Source organism: Neomonachus schauinslandi, chromosome 8, assembly GCF_002201575.2.
Source record: "Neomonachus schauinslandi chromosome 8, ASM220157v2, whole genome shotgun sequence".
Lineage (NCBI taxonomy): Eukaryota > Metazoa > Chordata > Mammalia > Carnivora > Phocidae > Neomonachus > Neomonachus schauinslandi.
This window is the reverse complement of record NC_058410.1, coordinates 43,608,757-43,633,524: the sequence shown is the minus strand read 5'-3', so window position 1 is coordinate 43,633,524 and position 24,768 is coordinate 43,608,757. Positions and strand designations below refer to the sequence as shown.

The 24,768-nt window shown below is 39.0% G+C and overlaps 1 protein-coding gene across 1 annotated transcript in view; it reads right to left on the bottom strand.

Moving 5' to 3' along the window:
- Positions 1-24,768, bottom strand: part of MCM9 (minichromosome maintenance 9 homologous recombination repair factor) — an 86,970-nt gene that overhangs the window by 7,423 nt on the left and 54,779 nt on the right. Inside the window, 2 exon segments of the mRNA XM_021693449.1 lie at positions 465-668; positions 1,270-1,472. Of these exon segments, the coding sequence (XP_021549124.1) occupies positions 465-668; positions 1,270-1,472 (407 nt within the window).

Below are 24,768 nucleotides of genomic sequence, written 5' to 3'. Positions count from 1 at the left end.
TCACTCTTAGGAAAAAAGTCTTGAGATGCATGTTAGTTGTAGGTATGCACGTTAAGTCTCATGCCTTTGGGATGGGCTAGTTTCCTCTGTTAGTGGTGGGGTATGAATAGCAATTAGAAAAAAAAACAGAGATGCTATATAGGAAACAACTCTAAACAAGGAAGTGTTCCACCCCAAGTGCTAACAGACTGCCACTGAGAAACAAACATTAGTAAATAAGACTTTCTAAATGAATGATGTCTCTAAGATTCCACTTTCTTAATGATGCTACATTCTACTCAATACCCATAATCTGTCCCCAGAAGAACAGAGGTTTCATAGCTCAGAGCCTTTACTTTTTAAGCGACTATGAGCACCTTAGAGTAGAGATTCTTCTTATTCATCTTTGAATCCATGATGCCAAGCTCCATGCCTTACACATATTGGGCACCTAATAGAAGTATTATTTGTTGAATGAAATAAACCTTCTGCTAATCGGATCAAGCTTTCCAACAGGCGGATAGTGGTCCGGGCAGCGTTCCGGGAGTCACTCTGCCTCTGCATCTGGTAGTACCGGAGAAGGACTTGATTACCCACATCGGACAGCCTGGGCTGTAGATTCCTAATCAGGCAGAAGTAGGTTTTCATCTTTTCCATGCTCCAGAGCTTCTTTGATTTGCTTGGGTAACCTGTATATATCAGGTGCTAGGTCAGTAATTTCTAGGAACAGACAAACATCTGCTTTAAGGGTTTTGATAAAGTTCTTACACTCATTTTTAAAAAGATAACTTTCAGGTTTGTGGGCAGTGAAACCTAGATGACTCTGCATAGCATATAGTTCAAGAATAAGTAGCCTTAGGATCTAAGCTCAATAAAGGTAAACTTCCTACAGGGGCTAAAATTATCCATAATAATTCTGGTCTGTCCTATTGTAATACACAGTTTTTGAGTAAATCTAACTTAAAGAGAAACTTACATTTACAGATTTCTGTTTCATAATTCAGTCCAGTTTTCTTTGTGTACAAGAGATGAGTGATAATTCTATATCATACGGTTGCCCCGTCATCACAAAGAACATATTCACCGGCTGTAACACCCTCGGTAGGCCCTTTCCCTCCTGCTCGTTATTCTGGGTGCACTAAATGGCTCCTCGGACAGCCTTCTGTGCAGGCATCTCTACTGCCGCTTAGGTAGGGCACCTTGGGTATTTACTTCATTTTCTTCAAAGAGAATTTCATTTGGTTATGTCTACTTTTTCTTGGTCAACTTGAATGATTTATCTCCACGTACCTTTGTTTTCTAAGATAAAGGAGGAAATTATACGATCCCAGTCTTCATTCTTGGTATCAAGCAAAACCAGGATCAGATCAAATCGACTTAAGAGGGGGCTGCCGAGGGCGATGTTCATAGACACGGACTCATGGGGGTCATACTGGCCTTTGGGGTTAGTTGCTGCCAGGATGGTGGTCCTTGTGTTCAGCTTGCACACGAGGCTATTAAAAGAAAGGGTACAATTCACTGGCTGTTGAGATTAAAATAAAAAGCAAAATTAAACTTGTTAATAAAAAGGGGCTGCTCTTGTACCCTGAAAATCTAGAGAGACTTGTGTGAAAAAGGATGTGGAATGATACAGGGACATATCACAAACATCAAGTTTGAAGGAAGTACACTTACAGTAACCTATCCTGAAGGGAAGTTACTACTGAATAAACACTTCTTTTTTTTTTTTTTTTTAAAGATTTTATTTATTTATTCATGAGAGACAGAGAGAAACAGAGGGAGAAGCAGGCTCCCAAGGAGCGGGAAGCCCGATGCGGGACTCGATCCCAGGACCCTGGGATCATGACCTGAGCCGAAGGCAGATGCTTAACCATCTGAGCCACCCAGGCGCCCCTGAATAAACACTTCTTATGCCCCTACTATGAGCAGACCCTTCTGCTGGGTGTTAAGAGGTATACGAAATTAACTAAACATGGATTCTGCTCTTAAGGAGCTTGAAATCTATGAGCTACAATGGTAAGAGAGGGAAGACTATGGTAAGTTCTAGAAGGATAAAGTTCCCAAGGTAAGTAAAGATGATGTATATTCATTTATGTGGATGGAAGAGATGATTAGAGAAACATTACCAAGTAGTTTTTGAACTGGACCCTTCATAACATCTGGACTTTTTTTAAGTGGAGGTAGATAAGTGTGTGTATATATACACACACCTACATACAAATATACATACATATATGCACACACACATGTTTGTTGAGAGTGAAGATGAGGGGCAGGGGTAAGGGTGACTTTGGAGAATGGTAAGTGGTTGAAGCAAAAACTTCCTGTGTGCTCGCTTCTTTTGATTTTTCTAAAAGTGAAAGAAACAAGAGTCAGAGAGAAGGAGGGGAGGGAGGGAGAGAAACAAAGGAAGGAAAAGAGGGGGAGAGGGGGAAAGGAAATCAGGAAAAATAAGGATTGATTAGCATCACGTCTTTTGTTTGTTTTGAATATAGTGGAGACACAATGTTACATTAGTTTCAGGTGTATAACTTAAATGATTTGACAAGTTTATACATTCTACTATGTTCACCACAAGTGTAGCTATTATCTGTCCCATTACATCGCTACTACAATATCACTATGTTCCTTATACTCTGCTTTTTATTCCCGTGACTTACTCATTCCAAAACTGAACTCATTCCCTCTCCCTTTCATCTATTTTGCCCCAACTCCCATCCCCCTTCCTTTTGGCAATCATTAGTTTGTTCTTTGTAGTTATAGTTCTGATTCTGCTTTATTTTCTTTAGATTTCATTTATGAGTGGACTTATATAAGGTATTTGTCTTTCTCAGTCTGACTTATTTCACTCAGCATAATATCCTCTAGGTCCATCCATGTTGTCTCAAATGGCATGATCACATCCTTTTTTACGGCTGAGTAATATTTGTGTATGTGTGTGTGTGTGTGTGTACATACACATCATATTTTCCTTATCTATTTGTCTATTGATGGACACTTAGGTTGCTTCCATGTCTTAGCTGTTGTAAATAATGCTTCAATAAACATAAGAGTGCATATATCTTTTTGAGTTAGTGTTTTTGTTTTCCAATAGCGGAATTATTGGACCATATGGTGTTTCTATTTTTAATTTTTTGAGGAACCTCCATACTGCTTTCCACAATGGCTATACCAATTTACATTCCCACCAACAGTGCAGGAGGGTTCCTTTTTCTCCACAACCTCACTAACATTTGTTGTTCCTTATCTTTTTTATTTTAGCCATTCTAGCAGGTGATATCTCATTATAGTTTTGATTTGCATTTCCGTGATGATTAGTGACGCTGAGCATCTTTTTATGTGTCTGTTGGCCATCAGTATGTCTTCTTTGGAAAAACGTCTATTCAGGGCCAGAAAATCCTAAAGAATCCACCAAAAAAGTACTAGAATAAACAAATTCAGTAAAGTGGCAAGATACAAAATTAGTACCAAGAAATCTGTAGCTTTTCCATACACTAACAATGAAACTGCAGAAAGAGAAATTAAAAAAAAAAAAAAAACACCATTTACAGCTGCACCAAAAAGAATAAAATACGTAGAAATAAGCTTAACCAAAGAGGTGAAAGACCTATACTCTGAAAACTATAAAACACTGATGTAAGAAATTGAAGGTGACACAAACAAATGGAAAGATTTTTCATGCTCATGGGTTGGAAGAACAAATACTCCTAAAATGTCTACACTACCCTAAGTAATCTATAAATTCAATGCAATCTCTATCAAAATACCAACATTATTTTTCACAGAACTAGAACAAATAACAAAATTTGTATGGACTCACAGAAGACCCCAAATAGTCAAAACAATCCTGAGAAAGAACAAAGATGGAGGTATCACAATTCTAGATTTCAAGATATATTACAAAGCTGTAGTAATCGAAACAATATGGTACTAGCACAAAAACAGACACATAGATCAATGGAACAGCATAGACTCCAGAAACAAACTCACGAATTACATGGTCAGTTCATCTATGAGAAAGGAGGCAAGAATACACAATGGGCAAAAGACAGTTTTTTCAATAAATGGTGCTGTGAACTGGACAAGACTGAAACTGGACTACTTTCTAATTCCATGCACAAAAATAAAATGGATTAAAGACCTAAACATGAGACCTGAAACCATAAAAATCCTAGAAGAGAACATGGGCAGTAATTTCTCTAACATCAACCATAGCAACACTTTTCTTTTTCTTTCGTTCTTTTTCTTCCTTCCTTCCTTCTTCCTTCCTTCCTTTCTTAAATAGATTTTATTTATTTGAAAGAGAGAGTGTGTGTGTGCTTGTACAAGCAGGGAGGAGGGGCAGAGGGGGAGGGAGAGGGACAAGCAGATTCCACATTGAACCCCTAAAGCGGGGCTCAATCTCAGGACCCTGAGATCATGACCTGAGCTGAAACCAAGTCAGACGCTTAACCGACTGAGCCACCCATATAGCAACATTTTTCTAGATAAGTCTCCTAAAACAAGAGAAATGAAAGCAAAAATAAACTATTGGGAATACATCAAAATAAAAAGCTTTTTTTACAGCAAAGGCAACCATCAAGAAAACAAAAGACAACTTACTGAATGGGAGGAGATGTTTGTAAATGATAAATCCGGAAAGGGTTAATATCCAAAATATATAAAGAACTTACACAACTCAGCACCAAAGAAACCAAACAATCCAATTTAAAAATGGGCAGAGGACCTGAATGGTTATTTTTCCAAAGAAGATATACAGATAGCCAACAGATATGAAAAGCATCACGTTTTTGAAGAGCAACAGTGAAGGGCAGACTGAGGAGGTCTGGGTGCCGTGGGCCAATTATATGGGGAAAATTGTGGCCAGGACCCATGGAGGAGATGGGGCAATGGTACGGGGAGAGGCACACAAGTCCTGAAGGAGCAGTGGCACCGTGGGTATGGTTATGCCATAACTTAGATACTGTTTTTAAACTTATTAATGATGGGCAAGTCCCTAAAATAACATGGCATATTCATTAACAATAACAAATGTAGATTCTTTTCTCTCTGCAAATTTGTATGCTCTCCATTCAATGGCCGTTTTTAGTTATAGTGGCATGTCTGCCTCTCAGCAGTCACAGCCCGGTGACATCAGCAAACATGTGCTACATTTATTAATGTCTATTTCCAGTTGGCTCTAGTGATCAGCCCATGCCCTAAGACTGAAAAAGTTTGAGAATCTTTATTTGTGGTAAATGGCACAAGAAGACACTCATCAAAGAAAGACAAACAAGGCACCAATCCCCCCTTTAAAACCAAATCCCCTTTAAAAAATTACTGAAAGGGAAAAATTCTGAACAGACAGTCTACATCTTATAATGTATGTGCCAAAATGGCTTTATAAAGGCAGTTGTTTAGAACTTGGAATCCAGTTTGCCAAAAAGAATGTAGTAGATTGCTCCTAACTAATCCCACTAAACACATTTAATCCATACTGAAGTGAGGCTGCTTGCATTTATCATGGAAAAGGAATATTGCTAGAATACCGGCAAGGGAACAAAACACAACTGCATACAAAGTGATTTTTTTAAAAAATTATTTTCAATGTGAGGTAAAATTGACTGTTCTTCCTCTCTCTGATCAACAAATAAGCCATTTCCTGTTTGCAAAGGACTGGACTGAGATTTCAAGAAGGTATACAGTGGTCCCTGCCTTCAGTCAGTTTACAACAGAACTGCTGGAGGATGGGGAGGTTCTACGCAGCGCTTGCCAAGCAACGGATGATGGCATCCATGTCAGCATTAGCATTGGCAAAGAGACACTTCCACGGAGACTCCTGGGTATCTACAAGGTATATAATCTTACAGCTATCCACGATATGAGAAGGAAAATAAACAAGCAACCACAGAAAGAAGGCGGTGAATTATTCCTAATTGGGACAAAATGAAATGAATAAGCTTAAGGAAGGGGGCCAAGGACAATTTATATGTGAAGAAAAGGGCTGCCTGATAAGCAGTTAGTGGAAATGTGAGCAATGAAAAATTGGGGAGTGGTCATCTGAAAGAAGGGAAGGTAGTACACATGCCTAGTGGTTGCAGATCTGTGATACAAACACTACTGCATTAGAAGCTGAATGGGGCTTTAGAAAATGCAGATACACATACACAATCGAATCCTAAGTACTTTGTGCATAGTGGTGGCTCACTAAATAACTCCTTAATGAACTCACCAATTAGTGTAAGGTAATGGTCATTTTTCCAACCCAGTAGGACCTCCGCTTTCTTCCATAACAATAATAACGGTAACTACCGTATCTGTAATAGCAAGATTTGTGCTAGGCTTTATGTATACATACTTTCCCTAAGAGGCACAATCACCTGAAAGGTAGATAACGTATCACCAACTTGGAAATATGGAAAGTAGAAGTTGAAAGATGTTAGTAACTCCCTGACAGGTGACAGAGAGCAGAGCTGCCATTCAAACCTAGACCAGCCAGCTCCACAACCAGTGCTCTTTTACCTGCAGACTGCCCCCTCCCCCCCAACGGTGTACCATCTGAAACAGTTCCTGTGGGCACAGAGAACCCTCCTGATGCTTTAGGTATTCACTGACTTGCCTTATCTTTTTCCTGCTTGATTTGATCCTCCTTGAGGGGCTGTGACTTACTGTTGTCCTCACATGCCTGTCACATATTAAATGCTCATAAACATTCACTAAATACACGAAAAATTAAAAAACAAAGCTTTACCTAGTTCAGTATTTCTAAAATTCAGTGCCATTCTATACTTACAGGTTTCAACAGCCATAAAGTAATCATGCTAACATGTATATTTTTCTACATTAACTTCAAGGAATGAAAACATTCCAGTTTCTGGAAAAGCCACCTGTTTAAAAATTCAGTTAATTAACATATAGTGTATATTAGTTTCAGAGGTAGAGTTTAGTGATTCATCAGTTGCATATAACACCAGTGCTCATTACATCAGGTGCCCTCCTTAAAGTCCACCACCCAGTTACCCTATCTTCCCACCCCCTCCCCCCAGCAACCCTGTTTATTTCCTATGACTAAGAGTCTGTTACAGTTTGTCTCCCCCTCTGATTTTGGTTTATTTTATTTTTCCCTCCCTTCCCCTATGGTCCTCTGTTTTGTTTCTTAAATTCCATGTATGAGTGAAATCATACAATAATTTTTCTATTTTTAGTCTACATGTTTATACTTTCCTAAAAACACAGTAGTAATTTTTCTAAACATTGTAAAGTTAGGTTACATAAATTATTTTCACTATTACAGGCTCTCCGGAAAGTGCTTTCGTTTTTGCAATGCTCTCCCAGTATTCTCGGTACATCCTTTACGAGGTGATCCCCATCTCCACTCATGGCTTTAATCACCGTTGATACATTGGTACCCCTAAACTCAGTTCTCGCTTGTGACGGTGGCTGCTATGTGTTCACCAAACTTTGTTTCCCTTTCACCCTAGGAGCAGAGCTAGACCGTGTTTCCCATCTCTTTTATGGGGGTCAAGTAGGACTGCAGTGAATAAGTGTTGCCAATGGAATGGGGGTGGAGGAACATGCCATTTCCGGGGGGTCCCTAAAAGCCTTCCTGTGCAACCCGCCTTGTTCTCTCTCACTCTTTGCCAGGATAGACAAGGATAAAGCCATGGAGTCAGAGAGCTACCTGAAGGAGGAAGCCTGGGTCCTGGATGATTGTGTAGAGCAGAGCATCTCACCCTCAACCCACATTAGACTGTGGCGTGAAGCAAGAAAAACTCCCTTTGGCAACATCCTGCAGGAAAGAGATGAGCATAGGAAAGAACTGACCAGTTCTCAAGCAGGAATGAAAGACAATAGACAGCTCAGAACTGTGAAGTTTTGAAAGGCTGTAAAAAAAAACACAACTGCTTCTAGACCCCAGAGAGTAACAGCAAGACTGAAAAGGCTTTGAACAACAGAGCCCTGTTGTAAATTTTCTCAGTTGTACAAAATGACCCAGGGTAAGTAAGGTGAAGCCTTCAGTTTTAGATGGCCTGAAGGCAGCCACCACTAGGATGAATAAAAGAGGAATGTTCACAGCAATACTATTCACAATGGCCAAGAGGTGGGAGCAACACAGGTGTCCATGGATGGATGAATACATAAACAAAATGTGATACACACACATGCACACAATATTATTCAGCTTTAAAAAGAAAGGAAGTTCTATTTACTAAAACAGGGATTAACCTAGAGGACATTAGTATACTAAAGGAAATAAGTCAGTCACAAAAGATAAATATGGAATGATTACACTTACATGGGATTTCTAGAGTAGTCAAATTCATAGCAACAGAAAGTAAAATGGTGATTTCCAGGGACTGGGGAGAGGGGAAAATGGGGAGTTGTGGTTTAATGGGTATAGAGTTTCAGTTCTGCAAGATGAAAATAGTTTTGAAGATTAATTGTACAACAATGTGAATATGAATATACTTAACACCACTGAACAGTACATTAGTACAGTAATTAGAAATAATTAGGGTGGTAAATTTCATGTTATGTATTTTTTTAACCACAATAAAAAAAAATGGAAGCTTTTATGGACTGAATGTTTGTGATTCCCCCAAATCCACATGTTGAAGTCCTAACCCCCAATGTGATACTGAGTTGGGGCCTTAGGGAGGGTCGTGCCCCCATAATGGGATAAATGTCCTTGTGGGAAGTGGAGGAGAGACCAGAGCTCTCTCTCTGTGTCTCTCTCTACACACACACACACATACACACACAGAGCAAGGAAAAACCATGTAAGCACTGGGAGAAGGCAGCTGTTTACAAGCCAGGAAGAGGGTTCTCACTAGGAACCGAATCTGCCAGCACTTTGACCTTGAACTTCCAGCTTCCAGAACTGTGAGAAATAAATGTCTGCTGTTGAAGCCACCTAGTCGATGGTATTTTGTTATAGCAGCCCACACTAAGACAAAGGCAAAGAAGAAAACAAAAACCCAACAAACCAGGCTCGAGGAATATGTGAAGAAAAGAACTCTGGATCCTGGCACATGCAATTGATGGGAAGCAAAGAGATGAGAGGCCTGTTTCCAGGGGATCTGTGCTGCCCAAGAAACCACCACCTCACTCTAAAGAAAGCCTCCATTGCTTTCAAGTTGTAAAACAACCTGGGGCAAAGAGGACACCAGAAGTACAAGCAAAAAAAGACAGAACAGATAAAATGGACTTCATCAAAATTAAAAACTTTGTGCTTCAAAGAATGCCATCAAAGAAGTGAAAAAACCCACAGAATGAAATTATTTGCATATCATATATCTGTGAAAGGACTTATATCCAGTACATACAAATAACTCCTAAAAGTCAACAATAAAAGAATAATCCAGTTCAAAAATGGGCAAAGGATTCGAATAGATGTTTCTCCAATGAAGATACACAAATGGCCAATAAGCAGGTGAAAAGATGCTCAGTAATTCAGTCATTAGGGAAATGCAAATCAAGACCACAGGTGAGATACTACTTCAGACACCGGATAGTTATAATCACAAAGACAACAAGTGTTGGCAAGGACGCAGAGAAATGGGAACCTTCTTACACAGCTCGAGGGACTGTAAACTGGTACAGGGGTGTTGGAAAACAGTTTGCTGGTTCCTTAACAAGTTAAATATAGTTCCCATATGAGCCAGCAATCTCTCCTATTATATACCCGAGAGCAATGAAAATATATATCCACACAAAATTTGGATGTGAATCTTCTTAGTAGCATTATTTATAATAGCCAAAAAGTGTAAATAGCCCAAAGTTCCATCAACTGATAAATGGATAAACAAACTGTGGTATAGTCATATAATGGAGTACTATTTGGCCATGAAAAGGAACAAACTATTTGTCCATGCAACAGCTTGGATGAACCTTGGCAACATTATGCCAGTGTTCTTCAGGACCAGTCCTGAAAGCTAAAAAGCTCTAGAATGGAAGGGGCCAGGGCCCCTGAGTGATTTCATGGGCTAGAACAACTCCTCTCCCCACACAGATGAGCAAGACACAACTTAGACTGCGTTAAGCCACTGTCTGCTACAGCAGTGAGCCTACCCTGAGTGATACATAACAAATCTCTCTAATGAGCACCAGATCCTTTGGCTGTGGCAAAAACTACTCCAATGTTTGAGCGGTCTCCTCACCAAAAGAATCAGGCCAAACAACAGCCTGCAATGCAACAGTCACGTTTCTAGATCATCCAACATTTTTAGTATAGGGCTCTCAATTAAAAAAAAAAAAAAACTTGGGGCGCCTGGGTGGCTCAGTCGGTTAAGCGACTGCCTTCGGCTCAGGTCATGATCCCAGGGTCCTGGGATCGAGTCCCACATTGGGCTCCCTGCTCTGCGGGAAGCCTGCTTCTCCCTCTCTTACTCCCCCTGCTTGTGTTCCCTCTCTCGCTGTGTCTCTCACTGTCAAATAAATAAAATCTTTAAAAAAATAAAAAATAAAAAATAAACAACTTAGCACCCTAAAAATGGGGTTAAAAGCCTCACAAAAATGTACAAAATAAAAATATGTTAACGATATTCTCACAATCCTTTACATACATATTTGGTAATCTTCAATGTTAGGTATACACACCCTCTCCTGCTTTTACATAAGGTTGATAAAGTTAACAAATTGCCTTTTACTCTAGATTGATTCAATGAAGGGTAACAAAGTCACAAGCCAGGACGGGAGTCAAAGTACTGCTCATATAGAGCATCTAGAAAGAACACAAACTCTCAAAGTACATGATGTGAACCATTTTCACATCCTGGTGGCAACTTGGAGGCCTCCAAGGGACACCTCTCGACTTGTCCCAGAGCCTCCTCAGTCCCCTAGGAGGCAGAGCGCTCTCAGCGGGCTTGGGTAGACGGACTTGTTCCCACCTCTCCCTGTCTCCCCGCCTTAACCTGAGGCTGACCTGAGGAGGATGCCTTCAGAAATGTGGCTTCACAAGGTCTGGAGGAAGAGGCAAACAGGTTGCCTGGTGTGTAGAGCAATCTTACCTGGGAGCAGGGGTTCCTAAGCCTGGCTCATCAATGAGAACCAAGGTGGGTTTTAATAATATAGATTCCCAGGTCCCATCACTGAGAGTCTGATGCGTGGGCTGGGCGTGGCCTAGAAAACTGAAGATCAGCTGAGTGGACTGCTGCTGTGGCTCTTCTATGACTGGTAGAATCGCACATACAATAAATGTCTACTTGTCGGTCTCGCTACAAAGTTTTGAGCATCTGGAGGACAGAGGCTTTGTCTTTTCATCTTTGTGGTGTGAGTAGCTAGCAGAGAGCATGACGTTGCTTAGTGCTCCAGATACGTTTATTGAGCAAAACAATAAATTGCTATCATGCTTGTTTTTAAAATTTAGACTGAGGAACAGCACCAAATACATAATTGCGATATCAGATTTTTTCCTACAATGGTCCTTAGCAAATAGCAAAGGAATCCTCTATTACTTAGGAGTCTACTGACACCCTGCCCTGGAATTCTAACTCTGTGCAGTGTGCGCAAAGGGACACATTAAAAACAAAATAAAACAAAACAAAACAAACAAAAAACCTCAGAAATTCCCTGCAACCTTGGAGGTCAGCCAGATATTCTGATTCAGTGGTTCATACTGATATCCTTAAAGGATATTATAATTCAGATAAAAAAAATTCCTTCACAAAGCAATCAGACTTTATTCACTTGAAACATGAGAGAAAGAGAAAAAGCAAAAGCAGACACATTTAAGAATTCCTAGATATGATGTTGTAAGGTATCAAACATCTTAAAGAAAAACTTGAAGTGTTCTCAGAAAAAAAGGGCCCAGAACATCTGGATGATGATGGCTTTTGCATTGCTGGCCAAATGAAGAAGTCTTTGAACTGAGGAGTGAGGAGTAGGTAAGGTCTTTTAAGGGTAAAATTCAGATATCTTTAATTTACTTTGGTAGAATACATGATTAAGTATTCCCTTTTCACACTTAACCCTTCTAATCTGCTTGCTAATTAACAACTTGATATGCTTTATGTCTCTAGAGACATTTTCTGAAGAGCCCTGCATTTGGCAAATAACTGTATACTTTGCATCAGGAAGATTAACAGGCTTCTAATTAGGGAGAGAATGAACTAAAGATTCTGAAAACTGTTAGCCAAAAAATTAGATGAGCTACTGTTGGAGGCAGATCCAACTCTTTCATAAATTGTAGAGTGACACACAGATTAAGTGCCATGAAAAATGAACATGAGGGGCGCCTGGGTGGCTCAGTTGTTAAGCGTCTGCCTTTGGCTCAGGTCATGATCTCAGGGTCCTGGGATGGAGCCCCGCATCGGGCTCCCTCTCCCTCTGCCTCTGCCTGCCACTCTCCCCTGCTCGTGCTCTGTCTCTCCCTTTCTCAAATAAATAAAATCTTAAAAAAAAAAAAAAAAGGAAAACGAACATGAGCTACAGGGGAACTTGAAGATGTTTCCGTTGTTCCCACCACCAAGCAAATGATACAAGCACACGGTGCACCAAAGGCACACCTGACAGCCATCCCAAGAGCAAAGCCAGTATGTGCTATTCTTGCACTGTTTTCTAAGAGACATTATGTCAAAGGACAATTCCTTCAGCTGGAGGAAAAATATCACATAATTGGTGTAGATGTGATCTGGGGACAAACTGTAAAAACTACCACAGAGCTTGACCACGCATGACAAAGTAGTGTCTTTATAAACCCCACCACCCTTTTTATCTAGCTCTTTGAGACCCACTGAGCTCAAGACTCTCCTCATCCAGAGGCATCTCCTATTTAGATGGAGTCACCAGGCTGTCTGTCTAAACTATCGCTCCCCAGCACTGACAAGCCTCCCAGCAGGGACAACTGTTGTAGGACTTGTTCTTCAGTGTATTCCTTAAGTGATTCTTTTGTCCTCAGTGCACAGAAGTCCCGGACAGGCCGGCCACTGGAATGTCCATCAAGCCTAGAACTCCACAGTCCCTTCTTTGAGAACTGCCATGCGTGAACGGCGGGCTAGGCCCGAGGTTGGAGACTGACTAAGGCCAGCCCCTCCCCAAGCCACCTGGAGGCCTCGGAGCTGCTGCTACATGAATCTACTAGGGACAATCTCAGTGGCCCTCTTTTGAGGGTATCTGGAATGGACACAAGGGGGAGAACTGAACTACTAAAGAGAGCTGAACAAGTCTGAGAGACCCACAAATACACACACGCAGAAACAGTCACAGCAAAGTATCTGAGTCACAAGAATGGGACAGCAGGAATGGCTGCTATTTTAGATATACTTTGCACAAACTCCCATTCCCCAAATTATGTTCCAGTCACCAAAAGAAGCAGCTTCTGTTTTTCTGGTCCTCAGTTTCCACATTTGTAAAAAGGGGGTTATAATGATAGCAGTCTGATAAAGAACTATTGTGAGAAAGAAATGGGTTCTTATGTGTACAATACTTAGAAAAGAGCCTGGCACCTAGTAAGTACTAGATAAATACAGATATCCCTTATTATCCAAACTCCTGCTTTCTGAAAATAGGAATTTGAATATAGTAAGATAAATTTTCTGATAAATTCCTTGCTACCCAAATTCAGGAACAAAATAGATTTGGCTACAGATACTTGTGTTACTTATTATAGTTAAGCACCTCATCACGTGCCAGATACCATGCTGTGTGATTTACATGTAAACCAACCTTCTTTTTCTGTTTTATTGAATTCTATTTGACATGTAACATTATATAAACTCAAGGTATACAACATACTGATTTGATACTCTTATATATTGTAATATGTTGCCATTGTAGTGAAAGTTAGCACTTCCATCATGTTATGTGATTACCATTTCTTTTTTATACTGAGAGTGATTAAGATCTAGTCTCAGGGTGCCTGGTGACTCAGTCGGTTAAGCCTCTGACTCTTGGTTTTGGCTCAGGTCATGATCTCAGGGTTGTGAGATCGAGCCCCACGTCGGGCTCTGCACTCAGTGCAGAGTCTGCTTAAGGCTCTCCCTCTCCCTCCGCCTCCCCACCCCCCCGCAAAAAAATAAATAAATCTTTAAAAAAAAAAAAAGAGATCTAGTCTCTTAGCAAGTTCGATGATTATAATATAATATTGTTGTTTATATTCACCATACTGTGCATTAGATCTCCAGGACTAGTCTACCAGTTGCAAGTTTATACCCTTAAAAAACATCTTTCCTTCTCCCCCAACCTCCAGGCCCTGATAACCAACCACTATTTTACTGTTTTTATGAGTTTGATTTTTTATAATGGTATATATAAGTGATATCATACCGTATTTGCCTTTCTGTCTGACTTATTTTACTTAGCATAATGTCCTCAAGGTCCATCCTTGTCATAAATGGCAGATTTCCTTTTTTCTCATGGCTCAATGTATTCCATTATATATACACATACCACATCTGCTTTATCCATTCATCTGTTGGTAGGCACTTGGGTTGTTTCCTTATCTTGGCTATTGTGAAGAATGCTGCAGTAAACATGGGAGTGCAGGATATCTCCTTGATAACCTGTTTTCATTTCTTCTAGAAACTGGATTGCTGGATCATGTAGTTCTTTTTTAATTTTTTTTTTAAGATTTTATTTATTTGACAGAGAGAGAGAGATAGCGAGAGCAGGAATACTAGCAAGGGGAGTGGGAGAGGGAGAAGCAGGCTTCCTGCAGGGAGCCTGATGTGGGGCCTGATCCTAGGACCTGAGCCGAAGGCAGACACTTAATAAGTGAGCCACCTAGGCACCCCTCTTTTTTAATTTTTTGAGGACCTTCATACTATTTTCCATAGTGGTTGCACCAATAATACATTCCTACCAACAGTGTACAAGGGTTTCCTTTTCTCCACATCTTTTCCAGCACTTGTTATCTCGTCTTCTTGATGATAACCATTCTAACAGGTATGAGATGATATCTCATTGTGGCTTTGATTTGCATTTCCCCGATGGTTACTGACGTTGAGTACCTTTCCATGTACCTGTTGGCCATTTGTATGTCTTCTTTGGAAAAACGTCTACTTAGTTCTCTGCCCATTTTTTAATCCAATTGTTTGTTGTATGAGTTCTGCATATATTTTGAATATTAACCCTTTATCCAATATATGGTTGGCAAATATATTCTCCCACTCTGTGGGCTGCCTTTTGAAGACACTGTTGCAGCAGGACATGTTTTACATGATTGAGCTGGATACAGGCATGCAGTCCCAGACCAAGTAGAGGCACATGTTCCTCTTTGAGCACACTGTCACCTTTAGCAAACTACTCTGGAAGGGGTCCTTCACCCTGGACTGCAAGGAGAATCATGATGAATTACTTGGTCCCGGATGAGAACGTGGACAGTGACCCCAGCAAGTCTGCACTCATGAACAGAGAGACTTCTGAGCAGATCATTCTGCAAGCCACCAACACTGAAATCCAGCAAGCCTGGGCACAGGACACTCATCAAGTCTTAGAAACACGGTGAGACTCCTTAAATGCTGCCGTCGGACCTCATTCATCAAATAGTACTATGTGCTGAAAGGGAATGACATCTGTGTGAACCAAGGTGAGGCGGTCCCGTCCTCATTGTCAACAAGCAGAACATGTGCCTGATGTTGTCAGCCTACCAGCAACCATCCCCCCACAGCTGAGGACTGGGTCCTGGCGTCCCTCACCAAAGCCAGGGTGGCAGCAAAAAAACAGTAACAAGAGCAGTAAATAAGTGCCTCACTGGCTTCTCGAGGAGTGTGTGGATTTAGAAAACTGAAAAACAACCCAAAAATATGAACACATGGTAGGGAATTACTGCGGCTTCTTCTCAATGGTGCCACTGGAACCGATGTTTTGAACGCTGGAACCACATGAAGCATGTCATCCAGCTTGGACCTTCCCAATTTTTGTTGTTGGTGGTGGTGGTGGTGGTTTTCCTTTTTACTTATAATTTTCTGTTCATTTTTTTTTTCTCTTTTTTCCCCCTAGGTTTTCATTAAGAAACCTCCTGAAGCCCTAGGTGATGCAAAGGCCTGCCTTCTGTTGCTCCATGTGCCCACAGGAATCACTGGACTGGACTTCTATTTTTCTTGTAGTAAGTTACTCACATATATATACCTGAAGGTGTTTTTTTCCCCCCTTCAAAACAAGGAGTTTAGACATCAACTAAAGAAGAAGTAAAATGAATCGTACAGCTTTAAGCATCAGCACGAGCATTTATATAGGAGAATTACAGTTAGTGAGTACTAACTACTAAAGAGAGATGAATGAGGCTGAAAGACCCACAGACACACACACAAAATCAGTCAGAGAAAGTATCTGAGTCACAATAATGGGAAAGCAGGTTTAAAGGTGAATATTCTTCTGATATGAAGGCAGCAATGAAACAATACAGCTTCTATTTTATATCTACTTTGAACAAACTCCCATTTTCCAAATTATGTTTCAGTCATCAAAAGATGCAGCTTTTGCCGCCCGGGGTACCCTAGGCTTAAGGTGTGCTTCAGGTAACATGAGCTCTTCTCATTATAACTTTAAAAGGCCTTCCCAGTTATCATCCACCCTCTAGCACTCGATATTTCATCCTGGAGCAGAATCATGTTTTGGCTGACTGATCAAAGTTCCTGGACAGATGGAGGAGCCTAATGATGATGGTGACAATGGTCCATATTCCTTCCAAAAAGTTCTGGGAAAGCAAGTTGTTCATAGTTAATTAGGCAGGAAAATCTGACCTAAACTGATGTGTCTTTGTTCTATTTAGTGTGAAGTTTCATAAGCTTCACTGCAATAGAATGAAAATGTTTGATTACAGGACGCATCTCTGGTACTGCTGCTAGGTTTCATAATATAGGACATATGCACTGTGTTACTTTCCCAAAATGAAAACAAAAAAATCTGAATTCCGCCATGTATTTGGTCTCAAGGGTTTCTAAAAAGAACTGTAGGCCTATAACAATAATACTTAACTAGCATTTATTAGAGGTCAGGTTATATCAGAAGCACTTTACATGGATTAACTCATTTAATTTTCACAGTAGCCCTTTGAAATGGAGTAATTCTCACCATCTTACCAATGAGAAAGCCAAGGAAGAGAAGTCGAGTAAAATGTCAGTAATTAGCTAGTAGGTAGTAGAGCCGAAACCTCAACCCAGCCAGACTAGCTCTGAGGCTCTTCCTCTTAATTATTATAATTCTTTCAATACCCAATGTGTTCTTGTAGTCACTAAAAAAAAAAGGTGGAGTTCTTGATGCAGTTTCCTAAACTTGTTCCTTATCTAGCATAGATCACATTCAATATTTCATGATATAACTTGAAACCATTTTTTTTAAAAAAAATTTTATTTATTTATTTGACAGAGAGACAGCGAGAGAGGGAACACAGCAGGGGAGTGGGAGCCCGACGTGGGGCTCGATCCCAGGACCCTGAGATCATGACCTGAGCCGAAGGCAGACGCTTAACGACTGAGCCACCCAGGCGCCCCTGAAACCATATTTTATATATGTACATATTCTGCAATCAACCAGCCAGCAGCTGAATTCATTTGTCATGGCTGAGGTTTACAGCATCTCATAGGTGGTACCTTAAACGTTATCTATTTACTCATTAAATGTCTGAATTCCTTACACAAATTTTTTCTAGTCTACACTTGAAGGCCCACACAACCATATAGGCAGCCTACTTGACCTCTAGGCAGCTCTAACCTAAGAGGTCTTCCTTGTACGGATTCTAAAACACTTCCCTGCTTTCTGGCCATTGATTCCTAAAGGATATAGAAAAGTTTAATTCCATTTCTATATATTTGAACCCTTTAAAATAATTATAGATAACTATTTCTCCAATTACTCTTTCTAGAAATGGTTCAAAGAAAACATGGGTAATATTTTAAAAATACACAGCAAAAGTTGGTATGAGTTAAATGAGAAAGAATAACTTAAGAAATAAGATGCTGATTTCCAGGTTTCCAGAGGATGATGGCAGCTGCTTATATCCAAATTTCTCCACATATCCTTCAGAGACCTTACAGATAAACAAGGGAGCAAATAAACCCATAAAACAAAACTAAGAAGTAAGAGTGAGAGAGACTACTGCAAAGTTCAATTTACATGGAAATCAACAAATAGATATTAAAAATTGGCAAAGCTAATTTAGAGCCCATGATGGAATAGAAAGATTAGTGGAGACTAAGTGAAAAGAAGAAGAGACCAACAGGCTCCTCATGATGGTGGAACATAGCTAACATCACTCTTAGAAGGACAGAGTCCCACATGGAATAGGGAAATACTGAGAAAAGGTTTGAAACCTTGTGGGTCAAAGCAGTGGCTACTGGGGAACAGAAAGAAGGACATGAAAGTTCTTGAGAGCAGAGGTGGCCTTCTTGGGAAAGCTCCTCGATTAGATGGCAGTGACCAGCAAGGGTCACTGGAGTCTTGGTGATCAGGGGAAGGGGGAGACAAGCAGTGGATATTAAAGATCCTACTAAACGGGCACCTGGGTGGCTCAGTTGGTTAAGCGACTGCCTTCAGCTCAGGTTATGATCCTGGAGTCCCGGGATCGAGTCCCATATCGGGCTCCCTGCTCAGTGGGGGGTCTGCTTCTCCCTCTCTCTTCCCTCTTGTGCTTTCTGTCTCTCATTCTCTCTCTCAAATAAATAAATAAAATCTTTAAAAAAAAAAAAGATCCTACTAAACAAATAAGAAATAGAATCAGAAGACACATCAACCAGCCCCTTAACCTTTAGAAAAAACACTGTTAAGTAATATGCACTTGCCTGAGATTACTCTGAACTAAAAACTAGTACATCCTCCAAACTTCTCACCAACATCACAATAGAATAACTATTATTATTATTATTTTTTTTTATTAAAGATTTTATTTATTTGACAGAGAGAGACACAGCGAGAGAGGGAACACAAGCAGGGGGAGTGGGAGAGGGATAAGCAGGCTTCCCACAGATCAGGGAGCCCAATGTGGGACTCGATCCCAGGACCCTGGGATCATGACCTGAGCTGAAGGCAGTCGCTTAACCAACTGAGCCACCCGGACGCCCTAGAATAACTATTATTGATTTAGAAAAAGATAAGACATTTTAAAAGTAATGGAAATAACATGCAACATCCATATAAAACTACTATAAGAATCAAAATACCTCAGGTGATAAAACTCCTTATCCAATATCCTGCCATAAAACCCACAAAGCAGAAAAAATCTGTATATGATCTGCTCACTTTAATATCCTTAAACAAACATTTGCATATGTGAAAAAACACTCCAAGTCAGAAATTCAAAAACCCAAAACAGAAAAGTACAAAAAAGATACATATCCGGAGATGACTCAGGGAAGAAAAGGAAAAGAGAGAGAGAAGACAAAATAATTTCAGAAATGAACATTCAAATCTGAGATGCCCAAAGAGACAAGACTGGAAATATAATAGAGAGTGCTATGAAGAGGAATAAAAATGCCAAGAGAATAAAAACAAAATACAAAAGAGCTAAAAAGTCTGAGATACAAAATGGTAGCTACAGAATCTAGGCAAAGAAGACCTAAACTATATGTAATTAGAATTTCTGAAAAATAAAAACAAAGGACAGAGCTTATATATATAAAATTGTAATTCAAGAAAAATTTTCAGAAAGAATTCTATATTTCAAAGGGCTCGCTAACATCTAGACAAACTGACCAAGAATAATCAACTGAGGCATAGCCTAGTAAAAATATTGCATTTAAAACAAAAGAAAAAAAATCCTTCTGGGCCTTCAGGCAAGAAAATCAAATCACCTACAAAGCAAAGGATATCATAATGGTATCGTATTTGTCAACAGCAACACACATAGCAAGACTACAGGAAAGAAAGTGTAAGGCTAGGTCTTCATATCCAGCCAAGCTGTTTTCAAGTATTGAAGCTATGAAAAATAGTTTGAAACCGGCACAAACTCAGTATGGTATTCAGGAGCCCTTTCCAGGGAATCTCCTAAGAGGATGAGCTTCATTTAAGTAAGAGATGTCAGAGATGCTCTGGATTGATGGTGAGCACTGAAGACATTTAATTTTAGATAAAAGACTGAAACATAGGAAGGGGTACATTTAGAAGAGTATGTGTTATCTGTCCTGTCAAAGTATAAATAATACAATCTTTTTTTTAGTAGTAAAGAGAAGGGAAGAGGGGGAAAGTAGAATAAGCTCGTTGATTACCATATGGATAACAGAGTCAAAGGTATTATTTTAAGCTCCCAACTGAGGATAAAGGGGCTGCTGGCATTATAAAAGGTATTTTTTTAAAGGTAAGTCCTAGAACAGGTGTTGGCAAACTTTAGGTGGCAGGTCAAATCCAGTTCACCTGTTTTGTAAATCAAGTTTCAATGGGACACAGCCAAATCCATCCAGTTACATATTGCCTATGACTTCTTTTGCTCTGTCTACATCGTAGATACTAACGTAGTCATACTGTCCAAATCAACAGAGGTGAGTGGTGTGTAAGAGATGGTATGGTCCACAAAGCCTTAAATATTCACTATCTGGGCCTTTATAGAAAAAGTATGCCAACTCCTAATGTATAACAAAAATACAAATCTTCCTAAATGCCAAACACATAGAAAAAGAAATGTAGTTAAGTTTTTAAAAAATGAAATCGTTAACACCAATCATATTGATAATACCAGTAAATGTAGTAGATGTGCTTAATTCATACATTAAAAGAAAAAGATTTTCAGGTCATTCATAAAGCAAAATAAAGTAAGACCAACTGTATGCTCTATATAAGAGAACAAACTGAGGCAGCTTTTTCTGTCCACAGGTCCTGTCCCCCATGATATAATAAAAGCACCTCAAAAATAAAAATTTAAAAAATTTTAAAAATAACAAACTGAAATCTAAAGGTTAAGCATGAAGGAATGAGCAAAGATATATTAGGCAAATGCAAATAATATGAAATCAGGAGTTATGATCTTGATACCAGGCAAGGCAACATTCCGACCAAAAAGCATGAAGACAGAGAAGTACAAATGCCAAAGCCACAGCAACTACCTCCAGAAAGCAGAAGCTATGAGAGATGCAAAGAGAACCCGGCAGACACAGAATAAGGGACTAACACACCTTCTCAGTCTGAGACATGTCAAACATACAAAAGGTAAGGTAAAGATAGAGGGGACCTAAACAACATCATTTATAAGGTATAGTTCACGTGTGTGTATATTACATTCTGATTACAGAGAACAGAATTTCTCAAGCATACATGGGCCAGTCATGAAATTGTCTTTATATTAGACCACACACACACAAAAACCAAACCAAACCAAAACCAAAACAAACAAACAAACAAAAAACCTTATGAAGTACCTTAAAGTACAAAAATGCAAACAAGATTTTCTGGCCACAATGCCATAAAACTAGAAACTAATAATATCAAAACACAAGTAAATTTTAAAAAGTTTCTTCTACCTGAACACTAAAAAACTCTTTAAAGCAAACTCTTGGGAGAAAGGGGATATACAAATCCAAACTGCAGAATTTCTAAAACATATGAAAAGATGATAATGAGAATGCTACATATAATTACTGAAGCAGCACCAAAGAGTGTGTATGTGTGTGTATATAAATATATATATATTATCTTTTGCATAAGAGAAGAGATGCAAACACATGCTCACGCAACCCCTCCCACCGTGTGTTTTTGCTTATTTTTGCAAAAAAAGGAAACATAGGAAGGATAAATCAGAAACCAATGAAAAAGATATCCATAAAGGACAGGAAAAAATAGAATGGAAGAGGTAGGGATATCATTGGTATAGCTTTCTATATTGTTTTGACTTTTGAAATATGTTTTACAAATTCAGAAAATAAAATTTTAAAAACACTGAAAAAAGCAAACTCTAAAAGTGAACACAAGCATAAATTTAAAACCCTGATTCCTAACTGTCTACCAAGTCAGTAATATGACCACACGAAGAAAATAATTAATTCATGGGGCACCTGGGTGGCTCAGTCGTTAAGCGTCTGCCTTCGGCTCAGGTCATGATCCCAGGGTCCTGGGATCGAGCCCCACATCGGGCTCCCTGCTCCGCGGAAAGCCTGCTTCTCCTTCTCCCACTCCCCCTGCTTGTGTTCCCTCTCTCGCTGTATCTCTCTCTATCAAATAAATAAAATCTAAAAAAAAAGAAAATAATTAATTCAAATAACCTTTGAATATGCACTCTGACCAAATATGACCTTGGTGGAGTATATTTTAAGCACAAGAAAAACTGCAAAGAAGGCTTGAATATTAGTTTTTTTTGTGGTTGTTATTGGCAACAGTGTTGGTATAATAATTCTGAAACTATTTTGCAGACTCAATTGAATTCAGAAACACAAGGAGTTCTGTGAACTTTCAAATACGTATGAAATAAAATAATTTCGGAGAGTCATAAGTCTTAACTTACCCTAACCTAATAGGACTGGTTAGAAAACAAAGTTTTTAAAAAGTACATAAATACTTGCACAACAATTTAAATGTACTTAATATGGCTGAACTGTATGCTTAAAAATGGTTAAGATTTTAAGTTTCATGTTTGTGAATTTTACCATATGGTAGGCATAGAGCCAGGATACTGACATCTATCAACCTTAAGTTGAGACTATCCCTGAAAGAAGGGTATTGTCATATTCCTTCCACAGATGACTAAATTGCAGCCCAGAGGTGGCAATTATGTCGCATAAGACCAGAAAGTAGTAACAGAGACTAGAATTGACTGTGGGTTTCTCTGACCCCAAAGCTTATGCTCTTTCCACCATGGTAACCACTCGATTTTTTGAAAAGAATATTAACAATTTAGTTTTGCCTTATTTTTAAATTTAATTTAATTTTTTAAAAGATTTTATTTATTTATTTATTGGAGGGGGCGGGCGCCAGCAGGGGAGGAGCAGAGGAGGAGGGAGAGGAAGAGGGAAAGAATCTCAAGCCCACTGTGCACTGAGCGCTTGGGCTAAATCTCACAACCCTGAGATAATGACCTAAGCAGAAACCAAAAGTCGGACGCTTAATGGAATGAGCCACCCAGGCGCCCCATACTTTCGTTTTATTTAAATGAAGGGACATTCACTGCTTTTGTTATTGTTGGATATTTGTTGTTACTGAGTAGTGATAGTAGCAGTTTTAAGGAGTTTTACCAAGAATGAACAAGGAGGGAAATAATTCCAGAGGAAAGATGTTTGGTCTCTTGGACAGTAACATCTGCTCTTCCTGAGTGTTGTTTCAGGTCACATCCTCTGCCTGCAAAATATGGAGCCTAACAACTCAAGGGGGAAGAGATTCAAATCCAAGTTATATGTGTAATATTTTTTAAATACAATTTTAAATTCTTGAACAGTGTCAAAAATGTGAAATCTGGTTGAAATACATGTTCAGGCCAACATGCATTAGAGACATCATGTTCAAAAGCAAAAGCAGTACTGCTAAATGCTCATCCACATGTGGTGGCCCTGTTACCCCTGGGAATTGGCTGTTCAGTACGTCCAGAGACCACAGGAACCTAAGCTCTGTTAGTACAAGGTAATTAAAAAATATCTTCACTAAATTGCTCAAGAAACCCTTTCAAGGTGGAGAAATTTAAAAAACAAACCATTACATAATAATACAGTTATGCAACATTTACAAACTGTGTCTTAAAATGCATGATAAAAATTGAATGGTATAAATATCTTCATGAATCCAGAAATAGTTATGTAGGGTGTGGAACAAATCAGAATGCCACCAACATCCACACCTGGATGAATAAGAACTAGTGTAATGATAATAACTAGAAGAGAACAAAGATCCTATAATTCCTGGAATGTGGTAAATTACAGTAATCTTTAAGTAAAATAGATATGCCAAAAAGCTTCAAAAAATAAAAATTCTTGCATAAATGTAAAGAAGCTGAAAGGCTAAAATATCAAGTCTGATCCATGCCACAGTTCAAAGAGGTATTAAGGTCTGGATAGTAGCCAAGACAAAAGAGAAACATTTGAAGAATTTTATCTTGAAAAGATAATCATACAAATGTTCACCATAATAATAACCATAATATCAATATCTACTGTGGTACAATGGTCAAAAAAGTAAGTCCTTAAGAAAAGTTCGTAAGATCAAAGCATTCAAAGTGCTTCTCATGCAAAACTCCTTTCAGTACATATTATATATTTGACAAATGGATTAAAGGAGAAATAATTTAAAACTGTAAATATGAGTAGCACACGTCTTTCTAGCTGTAAACTGCCTCCTTTCCCAACAGACAAAGAAATCCAATCTGAAAATTATTCATTAAAATTATTTCCTTTAGAAGATGTCAGTACAAGTTAAAAAAAGGGTTTTACTAATGATAAATGTATCATCTCTCCTTGGTACTGTTGTTCCTTTCCATTCCCTTCATCCATCCTTATGTGGTAGCTTACCATCCAAGCCCACCAGCAGCAGTCAAAGCTTGGGCCATGAACTTGTACCTGTCCATACACTGTTACCAATCAGGGAAGAGATAAGTACAAAAAAAGTAAGTGTTTAGAAATTTCAATAGCAATTTCACAGAGTGATTTCATGTCTGTTCAATCTAAAAATAAAATATATGGAAAAAATAAAAATTAAAAACATGGGTTTACATATTTTTTAAATTAAGGATTACTGTGGTATAATTTACATATAGTAAAATCCAACTTTTTTAGGTGCCCCTCTGCAGTCAATCTCTTCTCCTAATGGCCAATCCTTGGCAACCATTGATTTGATTTCTCTTCTTACAATTTTACCTTTTCTAGAATATGATATAAATGGAATCATAAACTAAGTAGTCATTGTGCCTGGCATCTTTCACTTCACATAGCGCTTTTAAGATTCAATCATGTTGTTGCATGTATCAAT